The sequence below is a fragment of the Tinamus guttatus genome, unplaced genomic scaffold, assembly GCF_059628265.1.
Source record: "Tinamus guttatus ecotype Peru unplaced genomic scaffold, ASM5962826v1 Tinamus_guttatus_pri_ptg000293l, whole genome shotgun sequence".
Taxonomy (NCBI): Eukaryota; Metazoa; Chordata; class Aves; order Tinamiformes; family Tinamidae; genus Tinamus; species Tinamus guttatus.
In genome coordinates, this window is record NW_028288827.1 from 1,672,317 (window position 1) to 1,688,038 (window position 15,722).

Below are 15,722 nucleotides of genomic sequence, written 5' to 3' on the forward strand. Positions count from 1 at the left end.
TTACCTGCCTACTATTTTCTGTACATATATTTTTTGCAAGGTCCAGGCATTACTCTATTAGAGCTCTCTCCTACAAACGTGTGGTTGGAGAACAATATACAACTGAAAGGAGGAGTAGAGAAGACGCTTATTTTTCCAGTGCTACGAACAAGGAATTAAGGCATGTGTGATTTGTCCCCAGTTGCACAGAAAGTTGATGCCTGAGTACCAGAATGAAACTGTTTGATAATTATCAGTCTGTCATCTAAAACTGTATGAAAGCTCTTTGTCTAGCAAGACAAAATAGGCAAAAAATTATTGAGCTGCAAAATGAAATTTTGCAGAAAAATCCATGTCATATTATTTCTACTGAAACTTTATGAAGCAAACTTATATGAAATATTAAATAATACATGAACGATTATGAAACATCATGGGGAAAGTACTTTTATTTTATATTAAAGACTATTTTAAGCCGCACATAAAACCACTGCAGAGTCCAACCTGAAGTCAATACTACTTTCACTCAATTATTCTTTCATTATCGATGGACATTTACTCACTAATAGAATGCTGCATGTCTCAGTGATTTATTTATTTCATATTACCTAGGAAGAAGCATTATTCAGATAATTACATTTATCTGGATATTCCAAGCATAATCATAATTTATTTGGATGACTACACTTATAACTACATCAGATCGAAATATATTACTGCATACATACTCTGTCTCGGAGCTAAAAGTTAATTTTGCAAAATGGGTAAGGCAGGTTTCTTCTTGACAGTAATCAAATGACATAGTCCAAGTGTTCACTGCCTTTTCTGCATATTCACTTAATGAAAGAATTACAGTTATTTTTCTGATAACAGTGAGAGTAGATGCAAACTGCCACCATACACCGCAGTTTATAATCAAAAGGAAAGAGGCGGCAGGTGATCCCACTGCACCAGTTCGAGCCGAAGTCTCGCTCCTGATAACTTGGTGCTAGGCCCGGACGCTAGAGCAGATCTGCAACTCCAGCGTGGGCAGAATTCTCCTGGCTTTGGAGAATCTCTTCAGACACACACACACTTTACAGAAACAGAAGCACGAGTGATAAACACACGCCAAACTGACCACAGGTAGAAGTGTTCCATGGTGAAGTGTCACATTATAGATTCTGGACTAAAATCCAAAACAAGGGGCCTTGAGCAGATTAGCCTTTATAGACCTGTTGGATGTCAGTATTTCCCTAAAATTACAAAGACCAATTTAAATCTAGCGGATGTGACGGAAGAGTGTTTTAAAACAGGGTTTGATGAAGCTGCGTCGCTGACAGGCAGTCCCAGGGAAGTGCTCCCATTTGAAGGTTCAGCAACTAATGCCCTAGGAAGCCTCTTGGCAACCTTATAAACAACCCCAAATGCCATGAATGGCACAGGACAGCGATCGCTCGCCTGCTTCCCAGGCTCTTCCTAGGGCCTGGGGCCACAGGACTCATACAAACATACTAAACACGATAAAACTATATTATAGTAATTATAGTAAGAGCCAGAGAATATATTATTTATAATATATATCTACACATGCATACATAAAACATTTATATATAATATTTATAATATAATCTAGAGAGCTGCCGGCTCTCTGAGGCAGGTGAGATGCGCCCTATGGCTCCAGGCTGTATGAAGATTTTGGTAAAAGAGACAATCTCTGTTCAGCAAAGGCTGAACAAAACAAAACAAAAAGCAGAAATCTCCAAACCACCAGGACACCAGTAGCACAAGCCCAAGAAAAACCTGAAATGGGCAATGTCTGAGCCGCGGCACAAGGCAGAACCCGCCGCCTCCGTCGAGGCGAGGTTCTGCAGCGAGTGCTGGTTGCACCTTTCTCTCCTTAGCCCATGTTTGCCACAGAAAAACCACCATCATGCACCGAGAAAGGGGCCGGCCACAGGCTCCGACTGCGCATTTGAGGGACGGCAACCTCGGGAACACGGAGGGACACAAGGGCCCTTCGGTTTGGGCCTCAACAGAGGAAAGCCTGGGGAGAAACGCTCCCCGCGGGAAGGCTTGTGACTGCGGTTACCGATTGCCACCGTGCTCACAGGAACACGCCTCTGGGTGCATTCTTGTCAATAACGGGCTGTACTCTTCAGGAATAGGCATTACAGGCCATATCCAACAGGCAGAGAGTGAATTAACTTTCATCGGCCATGATGATTCCTAATATATGCATATCAGAACTGAAAGAAGAACAGAAGAACAAACTAAAATAGTTCTTACAGTAACTTGCAATAGCAAATAACTTCACTCCCAGAAGGACCAACTTTGACGCTGTGTACAATGGGTCCATTCACCTGTGAACTCTAAGTCTCCTACTTAAACGCAATTATCTGTCTTACGAAGGGCAAGGCATCCGTACAGCCTTCTACAACATTCCTGTAATAAATGCCGTAATTCCATCCACCTCCTGTTGCAGCCTGCCAAGTGCTTTGCATTTGGGAATACAGGCATTTTTTCAGGCATATACTAATAGAGATTTTTCACTTTGTAGCAAATTTCACAAGCTTAACATATTCTTTATTCCAAAACAAAACAGAGACAAGTCAAAATCTCCCAGCCAACAAAAACTGGAACCCTAGAACTCGCACATAACTCTGTGGACTCTGTTCACACCAGAGCCATGAGAAGTATTGGTACAGCAGTTTGTTTGCTGCAGTCTGACATCTGACGGGTTAACAGTAGTGGGAACCTATGCAAGGATCTACCATGACTGTTCTCTGGTTGTTCTGCATCTCAGGGGAGGTCACTTTGACTCGGTATCTCTCCTTGGAATGCCCCACGCTGCCATACAAATAACTACGAGCACATTACTCTTCTACAAATCCTCGAAGACCCTGTGATCAAATCAAACATTTGCTGCAGAATACTTATCAAAAGCCTGTAAATCAAACTAGCAAAATACTTTATTTGAAACAGTTTGGACACACGGATTGTATTAACAAGGTTCAGTTAAAAAAATAACATTAGGGAAGTTTTAGCCGCTCAAAAAGCACATTTCTGGAAAATATGTCCTGGGCTAATATACTGTGAGACACTGTGGTTCCTTAGCTTCTGGCATTGACAGCTTTTTCCAGCTTCTTTCTCTCCTGCACTGGCTATGGCAAACAGCACTAAGGCACAGAGAAATCAGAACAGCTCCGATTCACTGGTTAAGCCGCAGGGGAGCAAGTGTCTGGCTGGGCTTCTAATGAAGAGACTAAAATAGAGCAATTAAAATAAGCAATCACAGCACAACTCTTAACACTGATCTATCTTCATCTATTTTTAACGTTTGTGAAGTATCTGACACAGTCAGCCTAAGCAATTTGCTCATACAGCTTCATAATCATCTACATGCTACCAAAAGGCCTATTTTTTGAGCAATGTAGGGAATTTTGACTATTAGGTATCATAATACATATTTAGAAAGCACAAGCCAAAGTATTTCTGGAAGCCTAGTATCATTTACACATTTTTTTAGAAAAGGAAGCTTACTTTCACATGGCTTTTGCAATTCTGCTTGAAACTTAGTGGAAATATCGCTAAGTTGTAATTTCAAAAGCACTTTAAATACAACATGTTAACAAAATGCATTGAGTTAATCAAAAATGACTAAAAATGGAAGAAGCAAATAACAAAACGTATTTCCTGCTACATAAACAGTAAAATCACTATAAACATGTAGTGCACTAAGAAAAAATAACTTACTTTTTTCATTTATTTATCTTTTTTGACCATGCATTTCACTTGCACACAGGAGGAGCAAGCAGTCAAGTAATTTTTAAAAGCATAAACAATCTGATCTCCAAAACCACAGACATGTGCACTTACCCTTGGCTGCGGTGTCCTCAGGCTCTAGTGTGGGACAGACCGGTGTCTTGAGCCTGCGTTACGACGCAAAACACATTTAATTCATGCATTTTGCTTAAAGGCTAAGAAGCAGCCTGAAAGTTGCAGAGCTGTTCTGCTGGTGCGACCTTAGCGTAGTGAGTCTGATGACAGAACAGTCTGTCTTTCCAGAGACTATTTCATTACAGGCAGCAGATGGTTCTTCCAGGGCAACTCTCAGCCAGAGACTGCGACGGAGCGCGAGTTGGCAGGGAGGAGAGGGTACATCCTACCCCTGTAACAAGTCCCTGGGAATTTCCTCGTGGGCTTGATAGGGAGGAAACGTTGGCTTTAGCTTTTCATAATGGAGCACTGGGTTGTTTTTTAGGGAATGCGCTTAAGGCTGCTCAACTCCTTTGCTAGGCATGTTTGGCACTGCTTACTTGCATAAAGGCAAGCACAAAAAACTGCTGACACTGAGCAAAACTGCACAGCTACCCCCTACAAGGGCTGAGGAAACCAAAGGTGGATCAGGAACTTTTAACTATTACTGCGATGATTCATCCAACAATTCACACTGCTTAAAGGCAGTGTTCGTCTAACATACATTTGCATGAATCCCGAAATTAGAAGGTATTCCACTCCTTTTCCACTGGGAGCCAACTCTCACACGTGAGGAACTTGTGAGAATTGCACATTCTGCCCTGAGCTTCAGAGGGGCAGAAAAGGCTCAGAAACAACTTCTGTGCCAAGTTTTTCTTGACTCTGAAAGTGCAGCTGAATCTCTGCTTATCAGAAGCCAGGCAGATCTCAGCGTTTCCTGGACCTAATCCAAAGGCTACAAAACTGGTGGGATCAGCGAAAAATACAGCAACTAGAACTACCTTCCTTGAGGACGAGCGGCAGGGACATCTCTCTTGTGTACCAGCCTAGCGGTCAAGGCAATGGGCAGACGCACCAGGATCCCAGACCTCGAGCTGAGGAAAGCTGCCTCGGCAGCGGCCTGAGGGCTCCGGGCCGATGCCAGCAGGAACCTCGCAGGCCGGGCCAGGCCAAGGGCACCTGCCCCTTGGCCCCGAGGCCGCCAGGCCACGCGCGGCTGCGCAGGACACGTCACCAGGAAGGCAAGGCCACCATCCCGCCTGCACCATCTCCAGAGCAGAGACTGGCTCCGGGCACCCCTTGGGAGAAAGACACTCCTGGTTAATGATAAGGGGAAAAGCCACTGAATGCCACGTCCTTAAGTCTTACTAAATATCAACTTCTAGGCTGGGGAAGCTCACAGTTCCATCTGGACCATGGCCACGCTCATCCATCCATGAGCACAAGGCAGAGCTGCCATGGGAAGGTCTCCCCGTCAAACCCGTGGCCAAATGCAGCCGTTGTGGCGGGGTGCGCACCGGCTGTACCGGGCTGTGCACCCACAGTCCTGCGCTCCGGCTGTACCGGGCTGTGCACCCGCGGCCCCGCGCTCCGGCTGTGCTGTGCTGGGCTGTGCACCCGCGGCCCTGCGCTCCGGCTGTGCTGGGCTGTGCACCCGCGGTCCCGCACTCCGGCTGTGCTGGGCTGGGCTGTGCACCCGCGGCCCCGCGCACCGGCTGTGCTGTGCTGGGCTGTGCACCCGCGGCCCCGCGCTCCGGCTGTGCTGGGCTGGGCTGTGCACCCGCGGCCCTGCGCTCCGGCTGTGCTGGGCTGGGCTGTGCGCCCGCGGCCCCGTGCTCCGGCTGTGCTGGGCTGTGCCCCCGCGGCCCCGCGCTCCGGCTATGCTGGGCTGTGCACCCGCGGCCCCGCGCTCCGGCTGTGCTGTGCTGGGCTGTGCGCCCGCGACCCCGCGCTCCGGCTGTGCTGGGCTGTGCACCCGCGGCCCCGCGCTCCAGCTGTGCTGGGCTGTGCGCCCGCGACCCCGCGCTCCGGCTGTGCCGGGCTGTGCACCCGCGGCCCCGCACTCCGGCTGTGCGGGGCTGGGCTGTGCGCCCGCGACCCCGCGCTCCGGCTGTGCTGGGCTGTGCACCCGCGGTCCCGCACTCCGGCTGTGCGGGGCTGGGCTGTGCACCCGCGGCCCCGCGCTCCGGCTGTGCTGTGCTGGGCTGTGCACCCGCGGCCCTGCGCTCCGGCTGTGCTGGGCTGGGCTGTGCCCCCGCGGCCCCGCGCTCCGGCTGTGCTGGGCTGTGCACCCGCGGTCCCGCACTCCGGCTGTGCTGGGCTGGGCTGTGCACCCGCGGCCCCGCGCTCCGGCTGTGCCGGGCTGTGCACCCGCGGCCCCGCGCTCCGGCTGTGCTGGGCTGTGCACCCGCGGCCCCGCGCTCCGGCTGTGCTGGGCTGGGCTGTGCACCCGCGGTCCCGCACTCCGGCTGTGCTGGGCTGTGCACCCGCAGTCCTGCGCTCCGGCTGTGCTGGGCTGTGCGCCCGCAGCCCTGCGCTCCGGCTGTGCTGGGCTGGGCTGTGCGCCCGCGGCCCCGCGCTCCGGCTGTGCCGGGCTGTGCACCCGCGGCCCTGCGCTCCGGCTGTGCTGGGCTGGGCTGTGCGCCCGCAGGCCCCGCGCTCCGGCTGTGCTGGGCTGTGCGCCCGCGGCCCCGCGCTCCGGCTGTGCTGGGCTGTGCACCCGCAGGCCCCGTGCTCCGGCTGTGCTGTGCTGGGCTGTGCGCCCGTGACCCCGCGCACCGGCTGTGCTGGGCTGTGCACCCGCGGCCCCGCGCTCCGGCTGTGCTGTGCTGGGCTGTGCGCCCGTGACCCCGCGCTCCGGCTGTGCCGGGCTGTGCACCCGCAGGCCCCGTGCTCCGGCTGTGCTGGGCTGGGCTGTGCACCCGCAGGCCCCGTGCTCCGGCTGTGCTGGGCTGGGCTGTGCGCCCGCGGCCCCGCGCTCCGGCTGTGCTGCGCTGTGCGCCCGCGGCCCCGCGCTCCGGCTGTGCTGTGCCGGGCTGTTCACCCGCGGCCCTGCGCTCCGGCTGTGCTGTGCCGGGCTGTGCACCCGCGGCCCCGCGCTCCGGCTGTGCTGCGCTGTGCGCCCGCGGCCCCGCGCTCCGGCTGTGCTGTGCCGGGCTGTTCACCCGCGGCCCTGCGCTCCGGCTGTGCTGTGCTGTGCACCCGCGGCCCCGCGCTCCGGCTGTGCTGTGCTGGGCTGTGCGCCCGCGGCCCCGCGCTCCGGCTGTGCTGGGCTGTGCACCCGCAGGCCCCGTGCTCCGGCTGTGCTGGGCTGGGCTGTGCGCCCGCGGCCCCGCGCTCCGGCTGTGCTGGGCTGTGCACCCGCAGGCCCCGCACTCCGGCTGTGCTGTGCTGGGCTGTGCACCCGCGGCCCTGCGCTCCGGCTGTGCTGGGCTGTGCGCCCGCGGCCCCGCGCTCCTCGCCACACCAGCGCGGCTCTGTCCGCACCAGGAGCCTTCCTGAACGGGCCCAGGGGGCCCTGGCCCGGCCTGGGTGCGAGGAGCCCTCACGGCGCTGGACAGGCCAGGGCCTACCAGGCACGGCCCGCACGTGCCCCAGGCGCCGTGCCAGGCGCAGGGAAGCTCCCTGCGAGGGTGGGAATTCCCGGGCACGGAGGAGGGATGCGCCCGAGGGCAGCGCCGGGCTCAGGCGCGCCCGGGACGTCCCTCTGCTCCGCGCGGTGCCGCCGGGGAGGGCGGCGCGGAGGGCGGGCGGGCGGCGGGCGCTGCTGCCGCGGCTGCGCCCGGCGCCTCCTTCCGGGCCGCCTCCCGCGGGGCGATGATGTCGGTGCCGGCGCGCGGCTCGGCGGGCGCGCTGCCCCTGGGCCGCCTGGGCGAGCCGCAGCTGCGGCGCCTCAGCGCGCTGCTGGACCGCGCGGCGCCCGGCCGCGGCTGGCGGGAGCTGGCGCAGCGCGCGGGCAGCCGCGCCCGCCTGCGCCTCAGGTGAGCGGGGCCGGGCGGGCGGCCGGGGGGCTCTGCGGGGACGCGCGTTCCGGTCACCGCCAATCCCGCGTTCCAGGGGCGGCCCTGGCTGTCTGCTCGCAGGGTACGAGCGCGCTATAGGGGCTGTGTTTGGTAATACAGAGAGCTTCACTCTGGGCATGTGATACGACCCTTTTGAAGGCCCGTGGCTGCGTTTCCTTCTCTGTATCATCCAGTAAAACACTATCAAATCTGGGGGTATGCCAAGGTCTGCTTGGCCCTAGGTAAGGGAACACATCTTGCTTCCAGCATGGTGTGGCCTTGGTGTTAAAGAAAAGTTCATCAACCTTTTTAGTGATAATACGTAAACATGGTGCTTCTGTGAACCTCTGGACTCCTAGACCTCTGGACTCCTAGGACTTGGAAGAAGTACTGCAGGTATTCCCAAATTAACTAGGAATTTCCCACTGCGCACATGTGCACACACACAGTTTCTCATATCTGTATATAGAAAAGCTGTTGTAGAAATAGAATATAAAACATATCAAACTGTTTTCAACCCAGCTCCTTTGTGAGGAAAAATGCCTTAAAAGGGCCTGTGCCCCGACCTTGTTGTGCTGTTTTGCAGCTCTCTGGATTTAGAGCAGTGTTCCCTCAAAGTCCTGGAGCCAGAGGGAAGCCCAAGCTGGAGCCTCCTGAAGCTGCTGGGCGAGCGGGGCTGCACCGTGCTGGAGCTGGCCGAGTTCCTGCAGGCCCTGGAGCACACCGAGGCTCTCCAGTGCCTCTGTCTGTCAGGTCAGTTCCGACTCGTGCTTTCCCAGCAACTCTGGTTTACATGAGAAACAGTGAAGTGGGAGAGTTTTCTGCAGTGATTACCTTTCTGCTGTTTAAACACTCGTGATTTGTGTCATTCATATGTTTTATTGGAGTATATTAGGGCAGTTGAAAACAGTATATGATCTGAGGGCCCCAAATGGGCCTCTAATCCGAGTCAAGCCAGTGACAGGAGGGGTCCTTTCCCTGTTCGGATTCACCTGGCCAGGTGATGGATACGACTGTGAGGGATAGTGCTGGTGCACGAGCGAGTCATGAGCGAGTCGCTGGGTCCGGCGAGCCGCCCCTTCTTGTGGTTGCATGGAGCTGTAGAGGGCTGAAGAGCATGGCCCTTGGGTGCAGGCACGTAAATACTGAGGTCCTGTGTTACTGTCCCTCACGTATATCAACATAACTGGAGAATGGGTGTGTTTCTTCACTATGTTCCCTGGGGTCCTACTGCACCATGAGTTACCTTTGCCATGCACCCTGTAGCACTAATATATTTATCAGGCCTTAAATTTAAACTCCTTTTTGCTGAGGTCCGGCATCACAGTGCAGCTGTCTTCCAGGAATATTGGGTCTTGAAAGACTCATTTTCCAAGTTTGAAGAGTGGTGCTGGGATGTATGTAGGTTTTAATCCTTTCTGTCTCCCTTTGCTGATACCAGCTATTAATGCCTTTCAGAATAGCACAGCATACCAAAAACTAGTGTTATTAAGCTTCATCTTCACCTGCTGCTTAAGTAACTAAGGTTATGGCTTGCCCTCAGGTGTTTTGTGCGTGATGTGCAAAGGATGTCTATCAGTTTCAGGAAGTATGCTGCATTTTTTCAGATTCCTCTTTGAGAACTGCTGTGAAGAACAATTTTTAGTTTTCGTTATTGAGCAAATGAGCTACAAACTTAGGCTTTTGCCTAAAATTCTCCAATTCTTTCAAGTGTCATTTTTTTTTTGGTTCTACAATCCTGTGCAATCTGATGCGTTGCAAGCTGTTAAAATGAGAGCTAAATATAAGTTAAAACACTTCATTTTTTTTTTTCTTTACAGGTTTTTACAATTCAGTTTTTGCTTTTGCCAGGATCATAACTGCAGAACTCCTGTGCTGAAAGGTGTTGTAGTGTTGTGTACATAGGTATAAGCATTCAGTATGGAAGTTAAGGGAACTAACTTAAAACACTTCTTTTTTTTTTTTTGCGGTTATGAAAGCAGTTTTATACAACTGTAAGTTGGGATAACTGACCTCATTCTTCACAGCAGTATGATCCAGCAGTGGGAGTGTTAGTTTTGTTGTTTTTACTGTAAAGCTAAACTTCTGTGGTTTATCCCTAAAACTGTTTTGAATCCCTTGGCTGTTGTCAGTTGAATGAGACAAGATATAAAAAATGGTTAAAGTATTACATACATACATACATATATATATATATATATATATATATATATATATAAAATGTTGTATAAAATAAGCTGCAATAATCCTTCAAAGGCAATAAGGTAAGACAATAATCCTTCAAGGTACTGGAGCTGTCCATCCAGTAGTAACCCTCAACCTGTGCAAGGCTCGTAGTTAGGGGTGTACATGGGTTGACTTGTTAGGGTTTTGAAAAAGAGGAAAAGGAGGCAAGGAAGGAAGATTTCAGTCTTTCAGTGACTGAAAATGTAAATGCTGACCTGGGTATATGAATAATTGCTGTAGAAATTATATGCCATGTGTTTACATCCTGGTAAGAGGAAAGTAACATTTAAGGCTTCTCCTTCTTCCTGCACTAGATATCCACAGTGTTGAATGAGGTGTAGCTGAAGTACGTGATCTAGTCTAACTGAAATGCACCACTGCAGACTGGGGAGGAGAGGAGAACTGGTGATATCAGTGCTGCTGAGCTGTGCTCCTGGGGCAAGCCTTGGGGGAAGGAATGTGTGAAGTGTAGAGTGTCCTACACTACACACCACTGCCAGTAGGAAAGCGGTGTCTTTAGTGGGCTCTGTCTGGTGGTGGAGAGCTGAAAATCCAAAACCCGCTAGCTCATGCCTGCCCTCAGAGTGGTGCCTTAGCAGCCACAACACGGCTCCTGCTGTGGCTGCAGCTGGGTCAAGGGTTTCTGACTGGCACACAGGCTGCGTTTTGAAATATGTGATGAGGACTGAGTCGTGGGTGAGCAGTGGAACCTGCTGCGTCGCATCGCGAATCGAGAGATAACGAAGTTGGAAAAGTGGATAGATGGTTAAGACCTGTATGTTGAGGAGAACAAGCCAGCTGCTAGACTTTCAGCCAGACCTGCTAGAAATGGAGGGATGCTCCTGCTTTTTATAAATTCAGAAATTTTAAATTCTAGAAATTCAGTCTGTGCCTTCACTGAAGTCACGGTGCTGATTCATAACTGCCTGTTCCAGTAGCCAAAAGAAGCATGAATGCTGCTCGGGTTCCTTTAGCAATGAGGTGGTTTAATGGAGCCTGGGCCATTTGTTAGATTTTTCCACCAACCTAATCTGTGCAACAGCAGAGACACAAATGCACAGATGTGTTGTTGCAGGCTGAGACTTGCCTTTGTTTTGCAGCGACCCAAAGGATCTCGGGGAGAGTTGTAGAGCCCTGGAAATTATTGGTCTTTGCAAGCTTACAGACTTGCCTGTTGCACTGGATTAGCTCCATAGAAGAGCTCTTTCCTCTGATCAGACACACAAAATAGTAATACTAATAATTGGAAAGTTTCTCCATAGTTGGTGATAAGAAAGCCTAGATATTCTGCTTCTTGGGTCACTTTTCTGTCCTTTCTTCCGTTTTCCGTGGTGTTAGACTAGTCCTTGTCCAGCCTGGCTGGCTGTGCTGGTTGGAAGCGGCGAGGAGGCATTTCCCTTCCCCAGGCAGCTCTCTGACTGCAGCCTGAACATCTCCAAGGCTGCGTTTAAACATGAAATGCCAGTTTCCTATCCTTGAGGGCAAACCTCTTGCATTTGTATTTGGAGGGAAATTGAAGAAGTATGAGCATATCCTTGTAATCATTCTGGCAACTGAGCCAGGAGTTTGCTTTTTGTCCTCTTCAGTTCTCTGGTGCTTGCAGGAAGTAGCTGTTTGATACTAAAGGAGTGACTTCAAAATGAATTTATAAGAATCGGTCAGGAAAATAAATGAAGCTTTGAAGAAATTATGAATCAGATTTTCTTGGAACTTGTTTGTAACACCTGCTTTTTAACACCTACTTTTTTCAGAGAATTTGGGTTTTTTTGGATGCTTTCGTAAAGGGCATGTTAGTGATGCAAATGAGGAGAGATTAAAACATGAAAGTGGAAGTCTTTTGGAATGAGCAAATCTTAATTTTTCTTTCTCGTGCGTTATTTAAGTTGAGCTCGTGTACTTCCTGTTTGTCTCGGTTATGGTTAGGTCATCGCCGTGTTGAAGGTGCCGTCTGCCGCGGGGACGCGTCGAGCGGGGAGCCGAGGAGGCCGTGCGAGCGGGAGGGCTGCAAGGGCCGGCAGCTGCGGCGCCCGCGGCACCCGTGCATCCCGGCTGCAGCCGCAGCGCTGCGGCGCCCGTGCATCCCTGCTGCAGCCCCGTCCCCACGTCCCTGCGACACCCGTGGCATCCCGGCTGCAGCCCCGTCCCTGCGGCGTCCACGTCCCGGCTGCAGCCACATCCCCACGTCCCTGCAGCGCCCGTGCATCCCGGCTGCAGCCCCGTCCCCTTGGTGCCCACGTCCCGGCTGCAGCCACATCCCCACGTCCCTGCAGCGCCCGTGCGTCCCGGCTGCAGCCCCGTCCCCGCGGTGCCCACGTCCCGGCTGCAGCCACATCCCCACGTCCCTGCGGCGTCCACATCCCGGCTGCAGCCCCGTCCCCGCAGTGCCACGTCCCGGCTGCAGCCCCGTCCCCACGTCCCTGCGGCGCCCGTGCATCCCGGCTGCAGCCCCGTCCCCGCGGCGCCCGTGCATCCCGACTGCAGCCCCGTCCCCGCGGTGCCCACGTCCCGGCTGCAGCCCCATCCCCGCAGCCCTGCGCTGCCCGCGGCTCGACGCGCTCTCCGCACCACCGCAGGTGCAGTGTCTCCCCTTGTGCCTCCTCCATTCAGAGAGTGTTCTCGTGTCCCTGCCTAGCTGTTAAACTAAACGAGCAGAAAAAGCAGACAAAAAGAAAATCCCTGGCGGACTGCAGTAGAAAGGATTGGAGCAAATGACAATCTTGAGCCTTGTTACCAGGGTGTTGGTGATCTCTTTGCAGCTGCCTTTGCACACAGTTTCTGCCGTGCTCTATATTAGCCTGCAAGTTCCCTCCCCTGCCCGGTCTCAGATGCTGCTTCTGTGCCAGCTTTCACGCTGGGCTCCTGCAGCAAGAGTTCATCAGGCTGTAGGGAAGGAACTGGCTTTCTCGCACAACGGGAAACTGGACTGAATCCAAGCAAAACAAAGTCTTTAGTACGAGCTCCTCTTTAGCAGCTAGGGCTGGTTTCAGAGAGTTTTGAGGCGGTGATGAAGTGCCTCTGGAATGTTTGTTACTTCTGCGCTATTTCTCTTGCTAGTATGATTGGTAGCAATTAGTATTGCATGTGGTCCCAGTAGGGTTGTTAAATGTATTTTATTATTCACAGCAAGCACTACTTTAAGCTAATGATTTCTGGTCTTTTATGGGCTCTGTATTGTTGAACACCTTGGCCTTAGGTCCACTTGCGCTTTGTGTGCAGCAAATCCAGATTAAACTTTGTGTTTTGCAGTTAACTTTTCTTTTTTCCCCTCCCATTCTCGCCGTGACCTTGGCTACGCCGGTGGATCTGTTTTTGGGGTCAGGCTGTAACTAGATCTCTGGAATGATCCAGGTTAAAAACACAACGGGATCATTACCACACTGATGTCAACATTTAGCTCGTGGTATTTCCTGGCAGTTACGATCTGAAGTGGAAAATCTTCTCTTGCAGATTGGCAGAATAAAACCCTAGCTCTGTGTTCTGTAGAAGTCCAAGGCATGAAGCTATAACCAGTGTGAGCTAATAAAGCTGTCTGAGCAATAGCAGAAAAATGCAGCTAGTTAAACGAGCTGTTACAGGTCTGAGCCCTCCCTCAGGTTATGCCTTCTCTCCTATTTTGAGATTAAAAGGCTCAAAGAAATCCTTGGGAATTAGCAAACTCTTAAAAACTGTGAATGCTTTTCCAGGGGAACATACGCAGTTGAAATAATATCTGTGTTAATGAAAAGAGAGCAAGAGGAGTGACGTATCCTAAATTTAAATAGCTGTTTGTAACTGTGTAAATATAGTACAGCTAGTTTGATTATTTTTAAGTGGTTTGAAAAACAGGAAGTTTCATTGTTCAGAGGATGATTTAAATGCAAATGTAAATGGCAGGGGTGTGTTTATTAATAAACTTTCCTCTCTGTGCATCCTTTCCTAAGGTATAAAGATCGTTGTGCAGCCAGACTCTCAAGCAGTGCTCCCCGGGCAGGTGGTCAAGCTCTGCTGCTGGGCGACGGGGCACCCGTTTGTGCATTACCAGTGGTTCAAGCAGGAAAAAGAGGTAATAGTTGGTATACAATATATACGTGTGCATGTATATACATGTATGTGTATGTGCATATATATATAAAAGTGGAAATGAATAATTAGGTAAGGACTCAGTGGAATAATTTTTACTAATTTTATTTCTCTCCTTGGATATTAATTTGGAGATTTCAGATGATACTAATTCTTTTTGAAAGCTATGATTTTCATATTCAAGGAGAGACATTCAATCTAGAAATAGAAATAGAAGTTCAATAAATGCAGCAATGTGACCCTGTAAATGTGCTGAAACGATAGGATAGTTCAATATGTGAAGACTATTTCATCCTTGAGGACTATTCCTGGAATGTGACAGTCCATCCACCAAGCAGTGTTGAACGGGCCAGTGAGACACCGCTGCGGGGGGACAAAGGCCGGTCACTGTGGGCCTCAGAAAGAGGGGACTCATTTCCTAAAAATGAACGTTTTTTTCCCTGAGCTCCCAAAGCCTGATTCTAGGGGTGCCCTAGACTTTTTGATACATTCAAATCATTGTTAGGACTGGGAACTCCTTTTCCTCCATTTTTCTAAAGGTTTATCTAGCTCCTCCAAGCCATAGCTTAAAATAAAAACATGCTTACAGTCAGTTCATTACACATACACAAATACATTTCTCACTATAGATGTAGTTTTTAAAAAAAAAAACTTTCTGATACTGAATGTTAAGTTTGTTGTTTTCCTGGTCTTAGTTGAATATGCATTAAGACAAGAACAGAATGTAGCTCAAGAAATTATTTGTGGGGAAAAATTAGAAATTTCAGAAAGATCTTAGAACATGACTTCCTCTGCTAAGGGCTTCATGCAAAAATGGAGGAGTTGAGGCTGTTTTTTTCTGACACTGAAACAAATAATAAAATGTTTGATCCTGGTTTAGCTTAAAACAGTCTGAACTTAAATATTCCTTGGTTCATATGTAATTCAGGTTCCCCATGGAAACTCTCCAGAGCTGGTTTTGAGTCCAGTGCAAGTCAGTGATTCTGGCTTCTACATCTGCCGGGTGAACAGTGACTCTTCCTTCGCGTTCAGCGGTGGGCACGGCTGGAGGTCTGCGATCCCCGGGACGCGTCTCACGGTGAGCGGGAGAGCCCCGTGCCGGGGACCCCTCGGACCGGGCAGGGCTGTTGCTCTGCCCCCCTGGGTTATCCACGTCCGACAAACGCAGCCGCCTCTTCCTGCTGGCTGGAGGAGCCCCGGGCCCGGCCGGTGTGCGAGGGGGCTCGTGGAAGAAGGGGGTGTCACTTGTTGCTCTCTCGTGCTGGCCACGAGCGCAGAAGAGAAAGGAAGTTCCCCTGAGTGATGGATAAAAATAGATTGCAAACAAGCAGAGACTCAGAATTGCCTTAATCTTTAGAGGAGCCTTGGACCACAAAAACGTTTCTTATCTTGCTGTTTCCTGAAGCCTGTGACTTGTTAGTGACTGGAAACAGTCTTTCCTGAAAGCCTGCCCTACTGGCCTAATACTCAGGGCTGTCTGGCCTCTCTATTGGCTGCCAGTCCGGGTGTATAAGAATCCTGAGGATTTTTTTTTTCTTCCCTTTCCTGACTGCAAATAAAATGCAAACAAGCCATGTATGAGGTAAAATGAGTCTTTTTGGAGTGAGTGGCGTTGTCCATCCTCAGACTACAGAGTGCTCATTTTGCCTTATATCATCGGGCAGTGTTACATCCTGCCCATAAATTTTTTTCCTGGAAGAAAAAGAGGTAGAGAGTATT

General features: G+C 51.0%; 1 protein-coding gene across 1 annotated transcript in view; it reads left to right on the top strand.

The window, feature by feature from the left end:
* The first annotated feature begins 7,536 nt into the window (after window positions 1-7,536).
* Window positions 7,537-15,722, top strand: part of MALT1 (MALT1 paracaspase) — a 30,880-nt gene continuing 22,694 nt past the window's right edge. The window contains 5 exon segments of the mRNA XM_088527861.1: window positions 7,537-7,697; window positions 8,305-8,471; window positions 13,865-13,986; window positions 14,932-15,031; window positions 15,034-15,081. Coding sequence (XP_088383987.1) covers window positions 7,537-7,697; window positions 8,305-8,471; window positions 13,865-13,986; window positions 14,932-15,031; window positions 15,034-15,081 — 598 coding nt within the window.